The sequence below is a fragment of the Phocoena phocoena genome, chromosome X (assembly GCF_963924675.1).
Source record: "Phocoena phocoena chromosome X, mPhoPho1.1, whole genome shotgun sequence".
NCBI lineage: Eukaryota > Metazoa > Chordata > Mammalia > Artiodactyla > Phocoenidae > Phocoena > Phocoena phocoena.
Window position 1 is genome coordinate 59,511,108 of NC_089240.1, and position 18,157 is coordinate 59,529,264.

The 18,157-nt window shown below is 39.8% G+C and overlaps 1 protein-coding gene across 2 annotated transcripts in view; it reads left to right on the forward strand.

The window, feature by feature from the left end:
* The window catches only part of IGBP1 (immunoglobulin binding protein 1), a 38,722-nt gene that overhangs the window by 15,012 nt on the left and 5,553 nt on the right, over window positions 1-18,157 (forward strand). Inside the window, exon 6 of one of the 2 annotated variants that reach the window (XM_065900838.1) lies at window positions 8,255-8,257. The exons of the other annotated variant lie outside the window; for it this stretch is intronic. Within the exon in view, the coding sequence (XP_065756910.1) occupies window positions 8,255-8,257 (3 nt within the window). The remainder of the gene's footprint in view (window positions 1-8,254; window positions 8,258-18,157) is intronic. 2 annotated transcript variants of the gene reach the window in all.

The following is an 18,157-nucleotide window of genomic DNA, read 5'->3' on the forward strand; positions in this document are numbered from 1 at the left end:
CGTTAGATCTTCCCGGACCAGGGCTCGAACCCGTGTCCCCTGCGTTGGCAGGCATATTCTTAACCACTGCGCCACCAGGGAAGTCCCTAAACACCCCAATTTAAAAATGAGTAAAAGACCTTAGACACCTCACCAAATAAGATTATATAGAGGGGAAATAAGCATATGAAAAGATGCCCAGCATCATGTGTCATTAGGGAATTGCAAATTAAAACAACAGTGATCCCACTACACCCCTATAAGAATGGCCAAAATCCAAAATACTGACAACACCAAATGCTGGCATGGATAATGGAGCAACAGGAACTGTCGTTCATTGTTGGTGGGAATGTAAAATGGTACAGACACTTTGGAAGACAGTTTGTCAGAACTAAACATTCTCTTACCATACTATCAAGCAGTCATGCTCCTTGGTATTTACCCAAATGAGTTGAAGTTAGGTCCACACAAAAATTGCACACAAATGTTTATAGCAGCTTTATTCATAATTGCCAACATTTGGAAGCAACCAAGATGCCCTCAGTAGGCAAATGGATAAACTGTGGTACATACAGACAATGGAATAATACTCATTGCTAAAAACAAATGAGCTATCAAGACATAAAAAGACATGGAGGGGGCTTCCCTGATGGCGCAGCGGTTGAGAGTCTGCCTGCCAATGCAGGGGACACGGGTTCGAGCCCTGGTCTGGGAGGATCCCACATGCCGCGGAGCAACTAGGCCCGTGCGCCACAACTACTGAGCCTGCGCATCTGGAGCCTGTGCTCCACAACAAGAGAGGCCGCGACAGTGAGAGGCCCGCGCACTGAGATGAAGAGTGGCCCCCGCTCTCGCAACTAGAGAAAGCCCTCGCACAGAAACGAAGACCGAACACAGCCAAAAATAAAAATAAATAAATAAAAAGACATGGAGGAACCTTAAATGCGTATTACTAAGTGAAAGAAGCTAACCTGAAAAGGCTACATACTATATGATTCCAGCTACATGACATTCTGGAAAATGCAAAACTATGGAGAGAGTAAAAGGGTCATTGGTTGCCAGGGATTAGAGGAAAAGGAGGGATGAATAGGCAAAACACAGGATTTTGGGGGCCAGTAGACTATTCAGTATGATGCTGTAACGGTGAATATATGTCATTATACATTTGCCCAAATCCATAGAATGTACAACACCAAGAGTGAACCCTAATGTAAACTGTGGACTTTGCATGATAATGATGCATCAGTGTAGGTTCATTGATTATAACAAATGTACCACTGTGGCTCGATGTTGATAGTAGGGGGGAGGCTGTGTCTGTGTGGGGCAGGGGGTATATAGGAACGCTGTGTTCTTTTAATTCAGTTTTACTGTATACCTAAAACTGCTCTAAAACTAAGGTCTATTTTTTAAAAAAGAATGCAAAGAGAGAAAGCTATAAAGTCAATGGAGAAATTAAAAGGGAGGAAGGCAAGAAAGAATGGAGAAACAAAAAACAGATGAGATGAACAGAAAACCAATAGCAGAATGGTAAATCCCAATCCAGCCATGTCAGTAATTATGTTAAATATAAATGGAGTAAACCTTCAAATTAGAAATCAGAGATTGATTACCAGACTCAACTGCATGCTGTCTACAAGAGGTGCATTCTATTTGGTTCTTTTTGGGGGTTTTTTTTGCGGTACGCGGGCCTCTCACTGCTGTGGCCTCTCCCGTTGTGGAGCACAGGCTCCGGACGCGCAGGCTCAGCAGCCATGGCTCACAGGCCCAGCCTCTCCGCGGCATGTGGGATCCTCCCGGACCGGGGCACGAACCCGTGTCCCCTGCATCGGCAGGCGGACTCTCAACCACTGCGCCACCAGGGAAGCCCCTCTATTTGTTTTTTAATTGAAGTATAGTTGATTTACAATATTAGTTTCAGGTGTACAGCAAAATGATTCAGTATTTTTGTAAATTATGCTCCATTATAAGTTATTACAAGATGAGTATCATCCCCTGTGCTATACAATATATCCTTGTTGATTATCTATATTATACATAGTAGTTTGTATCTGTTAATCCCATACCCCTAATTTGTCCCTCCCCACTTTCCTCTGCCCCCTTTGGTAGCCACAAGTTTGTTTTCTATATCTGTGAGCGTGTTTCTGTTTTTCATATCCGTTCATTTGTATTACTTTTTAGATTCCACATATAAGTGATATCATACAGTATTTGTCTTTCTCTGTCTGACTTATTTCACTAAGCATAACACCCTCTAGGTCCATCCATGTTGCTGCAAATTTCAGAATTTCATTCTTTTTTATGGCTGAGTAGTAGTTCATTCTCTGTGTGTATGTATGTATACATATATACATATATATATACCACATCGTCTTTATCCATTCGTCTGTTGATGGGCACTTGGGTTGCTTCCATCTCTTGGCTATTGTAAATAGTGCTGCTATAAACATTGGGGTGCATGTATCTTTTCGAATCAGTGTTTTCATTTTTTCTAGATATATACCTAGGAGTGGAATTGCTGGATCATATGGTAGTTCTATTTTTAGTTTTTTGAGGAACCTCCGTACTGTTTTCCATAGTGGCTGCACCAATTTACATTCTTACCAACAGTGTACGAGGGTTCCCTTTTCTTCACATCCTCTCCAACATTTGTTATTTGTAGACTTTGTGATGATAGCCATTCTGACAGGTGTGAGGTAATACCTAATTGTGGTTTTGATTTGCGTTTTTCTAATAATTAGTGATGTTGAGCATCTTTTCATGTGCCTGTTAGCCATCTGTATGTCTTTGGGAAACTGTCTCTTCAGGTCTTCTGCCCATTTATTGGGTTCTTTGTTTTTTTGATGATGACTTGTATGAGCTGTTCATAATATTTTGGATAGTAATCCCTTATGGGTCACATCAGTTGTAAATATTTGCTCCCACCGTGTAGGTTGTCTTTTCATTTTGTCAGTATTTTCCCTTGCTGTGTAAAAGCTTTTAAGTTTAATTATGTCCCATGTGTTTAGTTTTGCTTTTACTTCTTTTGCCTTAGGAGACAGAGCCAAAAAAAATATTGCTACGATTAAGTCAGAGTGTTCTGCCTATATTCTCTTCTAGGAGTTTTATGGTTTCAGGTCTTATATTTAGGTCTGCTAATCCATTTTGAGTTCATTTTTGTATATGGTGTGAGGGAATGTTCTAATCTCATTGTTTTACATGTAGCTGTCCAATTTTCCCAGAACCACTTGTTGAAGAGACTGTTTTTGCTTCATTGTATATTCTTGCCTCTTTTGTCATAGATTAATTGACCATAGCCTATTTCTAGGCTCTCTATTCTGTTCCATTAATCTGTGTGTCTGTTTTCGTGCCAGTACCATGCTGTTTTGATTACTGTAGCTTTTTAGTATAGTCTGAAGTCTGGGAGCACTATACCTCTGGCTTTGTTCTTTTTCCTCAAGATTGCTTTGGCAATTCAGGATCTTTTGTGGTTCCATATGAATTTTAGGGTTATTTGCTCTAGTCCTGTGAAAAATATCATGCATATTTTGATAGGGATTGCATTAAATCTGTAGATTGCTTTGGGCAGCATGGCCATTTTAATAACATTAATTCTTCTAATCCAAGAGCACAGGATTTCTTTCCATTTCTTTGTATCATCTTTAGTTTCCTTCATAAATGTTTTATAGTTTTCAGAGTATAGGTCTTTCACCTTCTTAGTTAAGTTTATTCCTAGGTATTTTATTCTTTTTGATGCAATTTTAAGCAGGATTTTTTTTTTTTACTTTCTCTTTCTGGTATTTTATTGTTAGTGTATAGAAATGCAACAAATTTCTGTATATTGATCTTGTATCCTACACCTTGCTGAATTCATTTATTAGTTCTAATAGTTTTTGGGTGGAGACTTTAGGGTTTTCTAGATATAGTACCACGTCATCTGCAAATAATGACAGTTTTACCTCTTCCCTTCCGATTTGGATGCCTTTTATTTCTTTCTTGTGTGATTGCTGTGACTAGGACTTCTAATACTGTGTTGAATAGAAGTAGCGAGAATGGGCATCCTTGTCTTGTTCCAGAATTTAGCGGGAAGGCTTTCAGCTTTTCACCATTAAGTATGACATTGGTTGTGGGTTTGTCCTAAATGGCCTTTGTTATGTTGAGATATGTTCCCTCGATACCCACTTTCAGAGTTTTTATTATTAACGGATGTTGAATTTTGTCGCATTGGTCTTTCTGCATCTATTGAGACGATCATGTGATTTTTATCCTTCCTTTTGATAATGTGGTGTATCACACTGATTAATTTGCATATATTGAATTACCCTTGTGACCCTAGAATAAATTCAGCTTGATCGTGGTATATGATCCTTTTTATATATTTTTAGATTTGGTTTGCTAATATTTTGTTGAGGATTTTTGCATTTACATTCATCAAATATACTGGCCTGTAATTTCCTTTTTTTGTAGTGCCACACTGTGGCATCGAGTGAGCAGGGCCAGAACATTCAGCTTGGGCTAGGGTACACACACAGCAAAGTGGCTGCCATCAGAAGTCTGGGCTGCTTCTGGGGCACCTCTTGAGTAAATTCCAGCAATGGTCACCACTGCTGCCCCACCTGGGCTCCACCCCAGAGCTGGGTCACCTCTCCATCTCAAGGTCAAGTCTCTTCCCAGGTCCTGGCCACCTTAGATCCAGTGCCATGCTTGTGGCATGAAGTGAGCAGGCTTGAGAGCACAGCATGGCTGTTGCATGAAACCAGTAGCCTAGGACAGCAGGCTACTGGTTTCTCTACCCTACCTGGGGGCAGTCTACCCACACAGTACTCATGAGTGGAGCGCAGGCTTCTCTGTGGGCTTCTGTGTATCTTTCTTACAACCTTGGTTGTACAGGAGTCTTTCTGCCAATTTCCAGTTAGTTTTTGGTGAGAATTGTTCCACACGTTGATATATTTTTGATGTGTTCATGGGGAGAGGTGAACTCCACATCTTCTTACACCACCCTCTTGATCTCCTATCAAGAGATGCATTTAAATATAAAGGTACAGATTGGTGGAATGTAAAAAGATTTTTTAAATATACCATATAACAGTAAACATAAGAACGCTGCAGTAGCTATGTAATGTCAGATAAAGTAGACTTCAAGACAAAAGGTGTTACTGGACTTTCAAAAGGACATTTAGTGCTGATAAAAGGGGCAGTTTATCTGGAGGACATAACAATCATAAACATGTTTGTGACTAATAACAGCCTTCAAATTACATGAAGAAAAAATTGACAATTAAATGGAGAAATAGAGAAATCTGTAGCCATAGTTAGAGATTTTCATACTTCTCTTTCAGTAACTGAAAGAATTTCTGGACAGAAAATCAGTAAGGACATAAAAGATCTGGAGAAAACTCGCAGCCACCTTAACCTGTTTGACATTTATAGAAAAATATATCCAATAGCTGCAAAAGACACCTTTTTTCAAATGCACATGGTACGTTCACTAACTTAGACCATATTCTGGGCCACCAAATAAGTGTCCATAAACTTTCTTTTTTAAATTAATTTATTTTTTAAATTAATTAGTTAATTAATTTGGCTGCATTGGGTCTTAGTTGTGGCACGTGGGATCTTCGTCGCGGCACGCGAGATCTTTCGTTGCGGCGTGTGGGCTCTTCATTGCAGTGCGTGGGCTTCTCTCTAGTTGTGGCGCATGGGCTCTAGAGCATGCGGGCTCAGGAGTTCTGGCGCACAGGCTTAGTTGCCCCGTGGCAGGTGGGTTCTTATTTCCCCAACCAGGGATTGAACTCTTGTCACCTGCATTGGAAGGCGGATTCTTAACCACTTGACCACCAGGGAAGTCCCTCCATAAACTTCCAAAGATTGAAATTGCACTATGTTCTCTGACCACAACCTAATTCAGTTAGCAATCAATGACATAGGAAGTCCCTAAATATTTTCAAATTAAACAACATACTTATAAATAACTCATCAGTCAAAGAAGAATCACAAAGAAAATTAAGAAGTATTTTTAACTGAATGATAATGAAATACATTAAAACTTGTGGGATACAACTAAAGCAGTGCTGAGAGAGAAAGGTATAACTTTCAGTAGTTATATTAGAAAACAGAAAGGTAAAATCGGTTACTAAGGTACTAACTTAAGAAGTTGGAGAAAACAAGAACAAAATAAGCTTAAAGTATATGGAAGAAAGGAAACAATAAAGATTGAGAACCTCGGGGGGGTTGGTGGTCGTAATGTTGCACAAAAGTCAAACATATGTATACCCTCATGACCTGGCAGTTTCACTCCCACGTATATACCTAAGGGGAATGAGACCATACTTCCTCAAAAGGCTTGTACAAGAATGCTCATAGCAGCATTATTTGTAATACCCCAAACTGAACACTACTTAAATGCCCATACATAGTAGAATGGATAAATAAATGTTGGCATATTCACACAGTGAAATACTATTTAGCAATAAGGTTAAAGAGACTATAGTTCTTTACTTATAAGTAACAAATATAGCTAAGTTTTACAAACATAATTTGAGTAAAAAAAGTCAGACACAAAAGAGAATAAAGTTCAGACATGGCTGAAACTTGTATATGCTGGTTAAAAGCCAGTATGGTGCTCACCCTTAGTGGGAGATCATGAATGGAACTGTACCTGAGGGGGACTTCTGAAGAGTTAGTAATGTTTTGTATCTTAATCTGGGTACCGATTACATGGATGTGTTCAGATGTGAAAATTGACTGAGCTATACTGTGTCTGTGTATTTTTCTGCATGTATGTTATATTTCAGTAAAAAGACAAAAGAAAAAATTCATGGGTAATATTTACAGCAAAACTAAGTGACCGTGTATCCCCATGAAACTCAAAATAAAAACAGTTAAGGGCAAATCATTCATAGCCACAAGATCAACAAGGAATGGACATCTGTGTAGGAGAAAGCAGAAGGAGTTGACAGACCATGTGAAAGACCTGACAAACAGGAGAATTCCAAAACAGCAAACAGGTATTCACTAAAAAGCGTGGCAAGTGTGAGGTGGTATCTCATTGCATTTGAGGTGGTTTTGATTTACATTTCCCTTATGATTAGTGATGTTGAGTACCTTTTCACGTACCTGTTGGCCATCTCTATGTCTTCTTTGGAAAAATGTCTATTCAGGTCTTCTGCCCATTTCTTATTCAGATTGTTTGTACTGAGTTGTATGAGTTCTTTATATATTTTGGATATTAGCCCCTTAACAGACATATTATTTGCAAATATCTTCTCCTATTCAGTTAAGTTGCCTTTTTGTTTTGCTGGTGGTTCCCTTTGCTGTGCAAAAGTGTTTTAGCTTCATATGGTTCTGTTTGTTTATTTTTGGTTTTGTTGCCATTGCCTGAGGAGACAGATCAAAAAAAATATTGCTAAGACCAGTTTCAAAGAGCATACTGCCTGTGTTTTCTTCTAGGTGTTTTATGGTTTCAGGTCTTACATTTAAGTCTTTAATTCATTTTGAGTTTATTTTTGGAAATGATGTGAGAAAATGGTCTAGTTTCATTCTTTTACTTGTAGCTATCCAGTTTTCCCAACACCACTAACCCATAAAGAAGAATGAAATCTTGCAACCTGTGACAACATGGATGGACCTGGAGGGTATTATGCTAAGTGAATAAGTCAGACAGAGAAAGATAAAACAAATGAGTCCTAGGCTTCCCTGGTGGTGCAGTGGTTGAGAGTCCGCCTGCCGATGCAGGGGACACGGGTTCGTGACCCGGTCTGGGAAGATCCCACGTGCCGTGGAGCGGCTGGGCCCGTGAGCCATGGCCGCTGAGCCTGCGCATCCGGAGCCTGTGCTCCGCAACGGGAGAGACCACAACAGTGAGAGGCCCGTGTACTGCAAAATACAAGCAAACAAACAAACAAACAAAATAAATGAGTCCTAAACAACCCAGAAACAGACTCATAGATACAGAGAACAAACTAGTGGTTGAGAGAATGGAAGGATGGGTGAAATAGGTGAAGGAAATTAAGAGATACAAATTACCAGTTATAAAATAAATAGGTCACAGGGGTGTAATGCACAGCACAGGGAATATAGTCAATAATATTATAATAACCTTGTATGGCACATAATTGATACAAATATAGAATCACTATGTTGTACACCTGAAACAAATATATTGTAAGTCAACTATACTTCAATTAAACATTTTTAATGAAAAAAATAAAAGTGTGGCAGTTCAGTTTAAGAACATTAGTTGAAATGGGGAGGGGTTTTTCCCTCCAATAAAAACTGAATACAAGGAACCTGTGGTCAGAAGGTCTGAAAGGGATGGAGCAGGCTAACCCTTAATGAACTCCTGAAAATGAGCCACCAGATCTCCCTACTCATACACGGTCCCACACTGAGGAGAAATTGCTGAGAATAGAATTCAAATTGAGCAGAACAGGGACAATAAAGAATAAGGAAAGAAAAGATCTAGATAAGAATGGGATAGAATTGTCCCTGTTCTGCTCAATTTGATTTATTCTCAGCAATTTCTCCTCAGTGTGGACCGTGTTTGAGCTAGGGAGATCTGGTGGCTCACTTTTCAGGAGTTCATTAAGGGTTAGCCTGCTCCATCCCTTTCAGACCTTCTGACCACAGGTTCCTTGTATTCAGTTTTTAATGGAGGAAAAACCCCTCCCCATTTCAACTAATGTTCTTAAACTGAACTGCACTTTTATTTTTTTCATTAAAAAATGTTTACATTGAAGTATAGTTGACTTACAATATTATTTGTTTCAGGTGTACAACATAGTGATTCTTAATTTGTATCAATTATGTGCCATACAAGGTTATTATAATATTATTGACTATATTCCCTGTCTGTGCATTACACCCGGTGCCTATCTATTTTATAACTGGTAATTTGTATCTCTTAATTTCCTTCACCTATTTCACCCATCAACCATAGTTTGTTTTTATGTCTGTGAGTCAGTTTCTGTTTTGTATATAGATTCATTTGTATTATTTTTTAGACTCCACATGTAAGTGATATAAAGGATATAAACTGAAAAAATATATGTATTAACTGAATCACTTTGCTGTACACCTGAAACTAACACAGTATTGTAAACCAACTATACTTCAATTTAAAAAAAAGAGAGAGAAAGGGGGGAGAAAACATTCCAGAAAGACACACTCAAAAAACAACAAATTTAAAATATACTGTTTAAAAGTGAGTTGGAAGACATTAAGAAAATTAAATAAGACATGGAAGAACAATACAAAGCAGGATTAGAAAAACTCAGAAATGTAGTGACAACTTGGGGGAAGTAAGAAGAAAGAATCACTTTAGAAATGAAGGCTGAGGGACTTCCCTGGTGGTCAGTGGTTAAGAATCCGCCTTCCAGTGCAGGGGATGCGAGTTCGATCTCTGGTCGGGGGACTAAGATCCCACATGCCATGGGGCAACTAAGCCCATGCACTCTAGAGCCCATGAGCCACAACTAGACAGCCCACGTGCCGCAACAAAGAGCCTGCGTGCCACAACTAAGATCCAATGAAGCCAAGTAAATTAAAAAAGAAAAGAAAAAAGAAAGCAAGGCTGGGACTTCCCTGGCGGTCCAGTGGTTAAGACTCCATGCTTCCACTGCAGGGAGCGCAGGTTCGATCCCTGGTTGGGGAATTAAGATCCCACATGCCATGTGGTGTGGTCAAAAAATAAAAATAAAAAAAATAGAGATGAAGGCTAAGGCAGAATGCTCTTTGACATAAATCGTAGCAATATTTTTATGGATCTGTCTCAGACAAAGGAAACAAAAGCAAAAGTAAACAAATGGGACCTAATTAAACTTAAAATCTTTTGCACAGCAAAGGAAACCAACAGCAAAATGAAAAGACAACCTCCAGAATGGGAGAAAATATTTTGCAAATGATATGCCCAAAAAGGGGTTAATATCCAAAATATATAGATCATATAACTCAAATAAAGAAAACTTTAAAATGGGCAGACAACCTGAGTAGACATCTTTCCAAAGAGGATATACAGATGGCCAACAGGAACATGAAAAGAGGCTCAACATTGCTAATCATCAGAGAAATGCAAATCAAAACCATAATGACATAACACCTCACACCTGTCAGAATGGCTATCATCAAGAAGTCTACAAATAACAAATGTTGGCGAGGATGTATAGAAATAGGAACCCTAGTACACTGTTGGTGGGAATATAAATTGGCGTAGCTACTATGGAAGGCAGTGTGGCAGTTTGTCAAAAAATTGAAATAGAACTACCATATGATCCAGCAGTTCTACCCCTGGGGGTTTTTTTGTGTGTTTTTTGGGGGTTTTTTTGCAGTACACGGGCCTCTCACTGCTGCAGCCCCTCCCACTGCGGAGCACAGGCTCTGGACGCGCAGGCCCAGCGGCCATGGCTCACGGGCCCAGCTGCTCTGCAGCATGTGGGATTCTCCCGGACCGGGGCACAAACCCGCATCCCCTGCATCAGCAGGTGGACTCCCAACCATTGTGCCACCAGGGAAGCCCCTACCCCTGGGTTTTTATCCAAAGAAAATGGAAACGCTAATTCAAAAAGATACATGCACCCCAGTGTTCATAGAATCATTGTTTACATTAGCCAGTATATGGAAGCAACCAAAGGTGTCCATCAGTAGATGAAAAGATATAGAAGATGTGGTGTGTATATATATGTGTATATATATATATACACACAGTGGAGTATTAGCCCTAAAAAGAGTGAAACTCTGCCATTTTCAACAACGTGGATGGCCCCTAGAGGGTATTAATGCTTAGTGAAATAAGTCAGAGAAAGAAAAATACTGTATGATATCATTGATATGTGGAATGTAAAAAATAATCTAATAAAAATATAACAGAACAGAACCAGACTCACAGATATAGAGGACAAACTAGTGGATACCAGTGAGGAGAAAAAAGGGAGGGAAGGGCAAGATGATAGGAGATTAAGAGGTACTAGCTACTATGTATAAAATGAATAAGCTACAAAGATACATTGTACAGCACAGGGAATATAGCCATTTTTTTAACATCTTTATTGGAGTATAATTGCTTTACAGTGGTGTGTTAGTTTCTGCTTTATAACAAAGTAAATCTGTTATACATATGTCCCCATATCTCTTCCCTCTTGCATCTCGCTCCCTCCCACCCTCCCTATCCCACCCCTCTAGGTGGTCACAAATCACCGAGCTGATCTCCCTGTGCTATGCGGCTGCTTCCCACAAGCTATCGGTTTTACATTTGGTAGTGTATATATGTCCATGCCACTCTCTCACTTTGTCCCAGCTTACCCTTCCCCCTCCCCATGTCCTCAAGTCCATTCTCTAGTAGGTCTGCGTCTTTATTCCCATCCTGCCCCTAGGTTCTTCATGACTTTTTTTTTTTAGATTCCATATATATGTGTTACCATATGGTATTTGTTTTTCTCTTTCTGACTTACTTCACTCTGTATGACAGACTCTAGGTCCATCCACCTCACTACAAATAACTCAGTTTCGTTTCTTTTTATGGCTGAGTAATATTCCATTGTATATAAGTGCCACGTCTTCTTTATCCATTCATCTGTCAATGGACACTTAGGTTACTTCCATGTCCTGGCTATTGTAAATAGAGCTGCAGTGAACATTGTGGTACATGACTCTTTGAATTATGGTTTTCTCAGGGTATATGCCCAGTAGTGGGATTGCTGGGTTGTATGGTAGTTCTATTTTTAGTTTTTTAAGGAACCTCCATACTGTTCTCCATAGTGGCTATATCAATTTACATTCCCACCAACAGTGCAAGAGGGTTCCCTTTTCTCCACACCCTCTCCAGCATTTATTGTTTGTAGATTTTTTGATGATGGCCATTCTGACCGCTGTGAGATGATATCTCATTGTAGTTTTGATTTGCATTTCTCTAATGATTAACGATGTTGAGCATTCTTTCATGTGTTTGTTGGCAAACTGTATATCTTCTTTGGAGAGCTGTCTATTTACATCTTCTGCCCATTTTTGGATTGGGTTGTTTGGTTTTTTTTGTTTGTTTTTAATGTGTATAATTATGATAGAAATTTTTTAATTAATTAATTTATGGCTGTGTTGGGTCTTCGTTTCTGTGCAAGGGCTTTCTCTAGTTGCAGCGAGTGGGGGCCACTCTTCATCGCGGTGTGCATGCCTCTCACAATTGTGGCCTCTCTTGTTGTGGAGCACAAGCTTCAGACGCGCAGGCTCAGTAGTTGCGGCTCACAGGCCTAGTTGCTCCGCAGCATGTGGGATCTTCCCAGACCGGGGTTTGAACCCCTGTCTCCTGCATTGGCAGGCACATTCTCTACCACTGCGCCACCAGGGAAGCCTGGGTTGTTTGGTTTTTTGATATTGATCTGCTTGTAAATTTTGGAGATTAATCCTTTGTCATTTGCTTCATTTGCAAATATTTTCTCCCATTCTGACGGTTGTCTTTTCGTCTTGTTTATTGTTTCCTTTGCTGTGCAAAAGATTTTAACTTTCATTAGGTCCCATTTATTTTTATTTTTGTTTTTATTTCCATTTCTGTAGGAGGTGGGTTAAAAAGGATCTTGTTGTGCTGTATGTCATACAGTGTTCTTCCTATATTTTCCTCTAAGAGTTTTATATAGTGTTTGGCCTTACATTTAGGGCTTTTATCCATTTTGAGTTTATTTTTGTGTATGGTGTTAGAGAGTGTTCGAATTTCATTCTTTTACATGTAGCTGTCCAGTTTTTCCAGCACCACTTGTTGAAGAGGCTGTCTTTTCTCCATTGTATATTCTTGCCTCCTTTATCAAAAATAAGGTGACCTATGTGCATGGGTTTATCTCTGGGCTTTCTATCCTGTTCCATTGATCTGTATTTCTGTGTTTGTGCCTGTACCATACTGTCTTGATTACTGTAGCTTTGTAGTCTAATCTGAAGTCAGGGAGCCTGATTCCTCCAGCTCCATTTTTCTTTCTCAAGATTGCTTTGGCTATTCGGGGTCTTTCGTGTTTCCATACAAATTGTGAATTTTTTTGTTCTAGTTCTGTGAAAAATGCCAGTGGTAGTTTCATAGGGATTGCATTGGATCTGTAGATTGCTTTGGGCAGTAGAGTCATTTTCACAATGTTGATTCTTCCAATCCAAGAACATGGTATATCTCTCCATCTATTTGTATCATCTTTAATTTCTTTCATCAGTGTCTTATAGTTTTCTGCGTACAGGTCTTTTGTCTCCTTAGGTAGGTTTATTCCTAGGTATTTTATTCTTTTTGTTGCCATGGTAAATGGGAGTGTTTTCTTAATTTCACTTTCAGATTTTTCATCATTAGTGTATAGAAATGCAAGAGATTTCTCTGCATTCGTTTTGTATCCTGCAACTTTACCAAATTCATTGATTAGCTCTAGTAGTTTTCTGGTGGCATCTTTAGGATTCTCTATGTATAGTATCATGTCATCTGCAGTGACAGCTTTACTTCTTCTTTTCTGATTTGGATTCCTTTTATTTCTTTTTCTTCTCTGATTGCTGGGGCTAATACTTCCAAAACAATGTTGAATAGTAGTGGTGAGAGTGGGCAACCTTGTCTTCTTCCTGATCATGGTGGAAATGGTTTCAGTTTTTCACCATTGAGAATGATGTTTGCTGTGGGCTTGTCATATATGGCCTTTATTATGTTGAGGTAAGTTCTTTCTATGCCTACTTTCTGCAGGGTTTTTATCATAAATGGGTGTTGAATTTTGTCAAAAGCTTTTTCTGCATCTAGTGAGATGATCATATGTTTTTTATTCTTCAATTTTTTAATATGGTGTATCACATTGACTGATTTGCATATATTGAAGAATCCTTGCATTCCTGGGACAAACCCAACTTGATCATGGTGTATGATCCTTTTAACGTGCTGTTGGATTCTGTCTGCTAGTATTTTGTTGAGGATTTTTGTATCTAGGTTCATCAGTGATATTGGCCTGTAGTTTCCTTTCTTTGTGACATCTTTGTCTGGTTTTGGTATCAGCGTGATGGTGGCCTCGTAGAATGAGTTTGGGGGTGTTCCTCTCTCTGCTGTAGCTTGCAAGAGTTTGAGAAGGATAGGTGTTAGCTCTTCTGTAAATGTGTGATGGAATTCGCCTGTGAAGCCATGTGGTCCTGGGCTTTTGTTTGTTTGAATGTTTTTAATCACAGTCTCAATTTCAGTGCTTGTGATTGTTCTGTTTATATTTTCTGTTTCTTCCTGGTTCAGTCACAGAAGGTTGTACTTTTCTAACAATTTGTCCATTTCTTCCAGGTTGTCCATTTTATTGGCATATAGTTGCTTGTAGTAATTTCTCATGATCCTTTGTATTCCTGCAGTGTCCGTTTTTTCTCCTTTTTCTTTCTAATTCTATTGATTTGAGTCTCCTTCCTTTTTTTCTTGATGAGTCTGGCTAATGGTTTATCAATTTTGTTTGTCTTCTCAAAGAACCAGCTTTTAGTTTTATTGCTCTTTCCTATTCTTTCCTTCATTTCTTTTTCATTTATTTCTCATCTGATCTTTATGATTTCTTTCCTTCTGCTAACTTTGGGGTTTTTTTGTTCTTCTTTCTCTAATTGCTTTAGGTGTAAGTTTAGGTTGTTTATTTGAGATGTTTCTTGTTTTTTAAGGTAGGACTGTACTGCTATAAACTTTGCTCTTGGAACTGCTTTTGCTGCATCCCATAGGGTATGGGTCGTAGTGTTTTCATTGTCATTTGTTTCTAGGTATTTTTTGATTTCCCCTTTAATTTCTTCCCTGATCTCTTGGTTATTAAGTAGTGTATTGTTTAGCCTCCACATGTTTGTGTATTTTACAATTTTTTTCCTGTAATTCATATCTCATTTCATAACGTTGTGGTCAGAAACCATACTTGATACGATTTCCATTTTCTTAAATGTACCAGGGTTTGATTTGTGACCCAAGATATGATCTATCCTGGAGAATGTTCCAATACACGTGAGAAGAAAGTGTATTCTGTTGTTTTTGGAAGGAATGTCCTATAAATATCAATTAAGTCCATCTTGTTTAATGTATCATTTAAAGCTTGTGTTTCCTTATTTATTTTCATTTTGGATGATCTGTCCATTGGTGAAAGTGGGGTGTTAAAGTCTCCTACTATGATTGTATTACTGTCTATTTCCCCTTTTATGACTATTAGCATTTGCCTTATATATTGAGGTGCTCCTATGTTGGGTGCATAAATATTTACAGTTGTTATATCTTCTTCCTGGATTGATCCCTTGATCATTATGTAGTGTCCTTCTTTGTCTCTTGTAATAGTCTTTGTTTTAAAGTCTATTTTGTCTGATATGAGAATTGCTACACCAGCTTTCTTTTGATTTCCATTTGCATGGAATATCGTTTTCCATCCCCTCACTTTCAGTCTGTATGTGTCCCTAGGTCTGAAGGGGGTCTCTTGTAGACAGCATATATATGGGTCTTGGTTTTGTATCCATTCAGCCAGTGTATGTCTTTTCGTTGGAACCTTTAATCCATTTACATTTAAGGTAATTATTGATATGTATGTTTCTATTACCATTTTGTTAATTGTTTTGGGTTTGTTATTGTAGGTCTTTTCCTTCTCTTGTGTTTCCTGCCTAGAGAAGTTCCTTTAGTATTTGTTGTAAAGCTGGTTTGGTGGTGCTGAACTCTCTCAGCTTTTACTTGTCTGTAAAATTTTAATTTCTCCGTCGAATCTGAATGAGATCCTTGCTGGGTAGAGTAATATTGGTTGTAGGTTTTTCCCTTTCAGCACTTTAAATATGTCCTGCAACTCCCTTCTTGCTTGCAGAGTTTCTGCTGAAAGATCAGCTGTTAACCTTATGGGGATTCCCTTGTGTGTTATTTGTTGTTTTTCCCTTGCTGATTTTAATATTTTTTCTTTGTATTTAATTTCTGATAGTTTGATAACTATGTGTCTTGGCGTGTTTCTCCTTGGAATTATCCTGTTTGGGATTTTCTGTGCTTCCTGGACTTGATTAACTATTTCCTTTCCCATATTAGGGTAGTTTTCAACTTTAATCTCTTCAGATATTTTCTCAGTCCCTTTCTTTTTCTCTTCTTCTTCTGGAACCCCTGTAATTCGAATGTTGGTGCGTTTCATGTTGTCCCAGAGGTCTCTGAGACTGTCCTCAGTTCTTTTCGTTCTTTTTTCTTTATTCTGCTCTGCAGTGGTTATTTCCACTATTTTGTCCTCCAGGTCGCTTATCCATTCTTCTGCCTCAGTTTTTCTGCTATTGATTCCTTCTAGAGAGTTTTAAATTTCATTTATTGTGTTGTTCATTATTGTTTCTTTGCTCTTTAGTTCTTCTAGGTCCTTGTTAAATGTTTCTTGTATTTTCTCCCTTCTATTTCCAAGATTTTGGATCATCTTTACTATCATTATTCTGAATTCTTTTTCAGGTAGACTGCCTATTTCCTCTTCATTTGTTTGGCCTGATGGGTTTTTACCTTGTTCCTTCATCTGCTGTGTGTTTCTCTGTCTTCTCATTTTGCTTAACTTACTGTGTTTGGGGTCTCCTTTTTGCAGGCTGCAGGTTCTTAGTTCCTGTTGTTTTTGGTATTTGCTCCCAGTGGGTAAGGTTGGTTCAGTCGGTTGTGTAGGCTTCCTGGTGGAGGGGACTAGTGCCTATGTTCTGGTGGATGAGGCTGGATCTTGTCTTTCTGGTGGGCAGGACCACGTCCGGTAGTGTGTTTTGGGGTGCCTGTGGCCTTATTATGATTTTAGGCAGCCTCTCTGCTAATGGATGGGGCTGTGTTCCTGTCTTGCTAGTTGTTTGGCATAGGGTGTCCAGCCCTGTAGCTTGCTGGTTGTTGAGTGAAGCTGGGTGCTGGTGTGGAGATCGAGATCTCTGGGAGATTTTTGCCGTTTGATATTATGTGGAGCTGGGAGGTCTCTGGTGGACCAGTGTCCTGAACTTGGCTCTCCCACCTGAGAGGCACTGGCCTGATGCCCGGCTGGAGCACCAAGACCCTGTCATCCACACGGCTTAGAATAAATAGGCGAAAGAAAGGAAGAAAGAAAAAATAAAATAAAATAAAGTTATTAAAATAAAAAATAATTATTAAAAAAAATTTAAATTTTAAAAAGTAGTAAAAAAAAAAAAAAAGAAAGAAGGAAGAGAGCAGCCAAACCAAAAAACAAGTCCACCAATGATAACAAGCACTAAAAGCTATACTAAAAAAACCCCAGAAAAACGGACAGACAGAACCCTAGGACAAATGGTAAAAGCAAAGCTATACAGACAAAATCACACACGGAAGCATACACATACGCACTCACAAAAAGAGAAAAAGGAAAATATGTATATATCATTGCTCCCAAAGTCCACCACCTCAATTTTGGGATGATTCGTTGTCGCTTCAGGTAGTCCACAGGTGCAACGTACATCAAGTTGATTGTGGAGATTTAATCCGCTGCTCCTGAGGCTGCTGGGAGAGATTTCCCTTTCTCTTCTTTGTTTGCTCAGCTCCTGGGGTTCAGCTTTGGATTTGACCCCGCCTCTGCGTGTAGGTCACCTGAGGGCGTCTGTTCCTGCCCAGACAGGACAGGGTTATAGGAGCAGCTGATTTAGGGGCTCTGGCTCACTCAGGCAGGGGGGAGGGAAGGGTACGGATGCGGGGCGAGCCTGCATCGGCAGAGGCTGGCGTGACATTGCAACAGCCTGAGGCGTGCTGTGCGTTCTCCTGGGGAAGTTGTCCCTGGATCACTGGACCCTGGCAGTGGCGGGCTGCACAGGCTTCCGGTGGGGGGAGGTGTGGATAGTGACCTGTGCTCGCACACAGGCTTCTTGGTAGCTGCAGCAGCAGTCTTAGCGTCTCATGCCAGTCTCTGGAGTTCGCGCTGATAGCCCAGGCTCGCGCCCGTCTCTGGAGCTCCTTTAAGCAGCATTCTTAATCCCCTCTCCTCGCACACTGCGAAACAAAGAGGCAAGAAAAAGTCTCTTGCCTCTTCGACAGTTCGAGGCTTTTTCCCGGACTCCCTCCGGCTAGGACTCCCTCTGGCTAGCTGTGGCGTACTAGCCCCTTCGGGCTGTGTTCACGCAGCCAACCCCAGTCCTCTCCCTGGGGTCTGACCGCCGAAACCCGAGCCTCGTCTCCCAGCCCCCACCCACCCCGGCGGGTGAGCAGACAAGCCTCTCAGGCTGGTGAGTACTGGTCGGCACCGATCCTCTGTGCGGGAATCTCTCCGCTTTGCGCTCTGCACCCTTGTTGCTG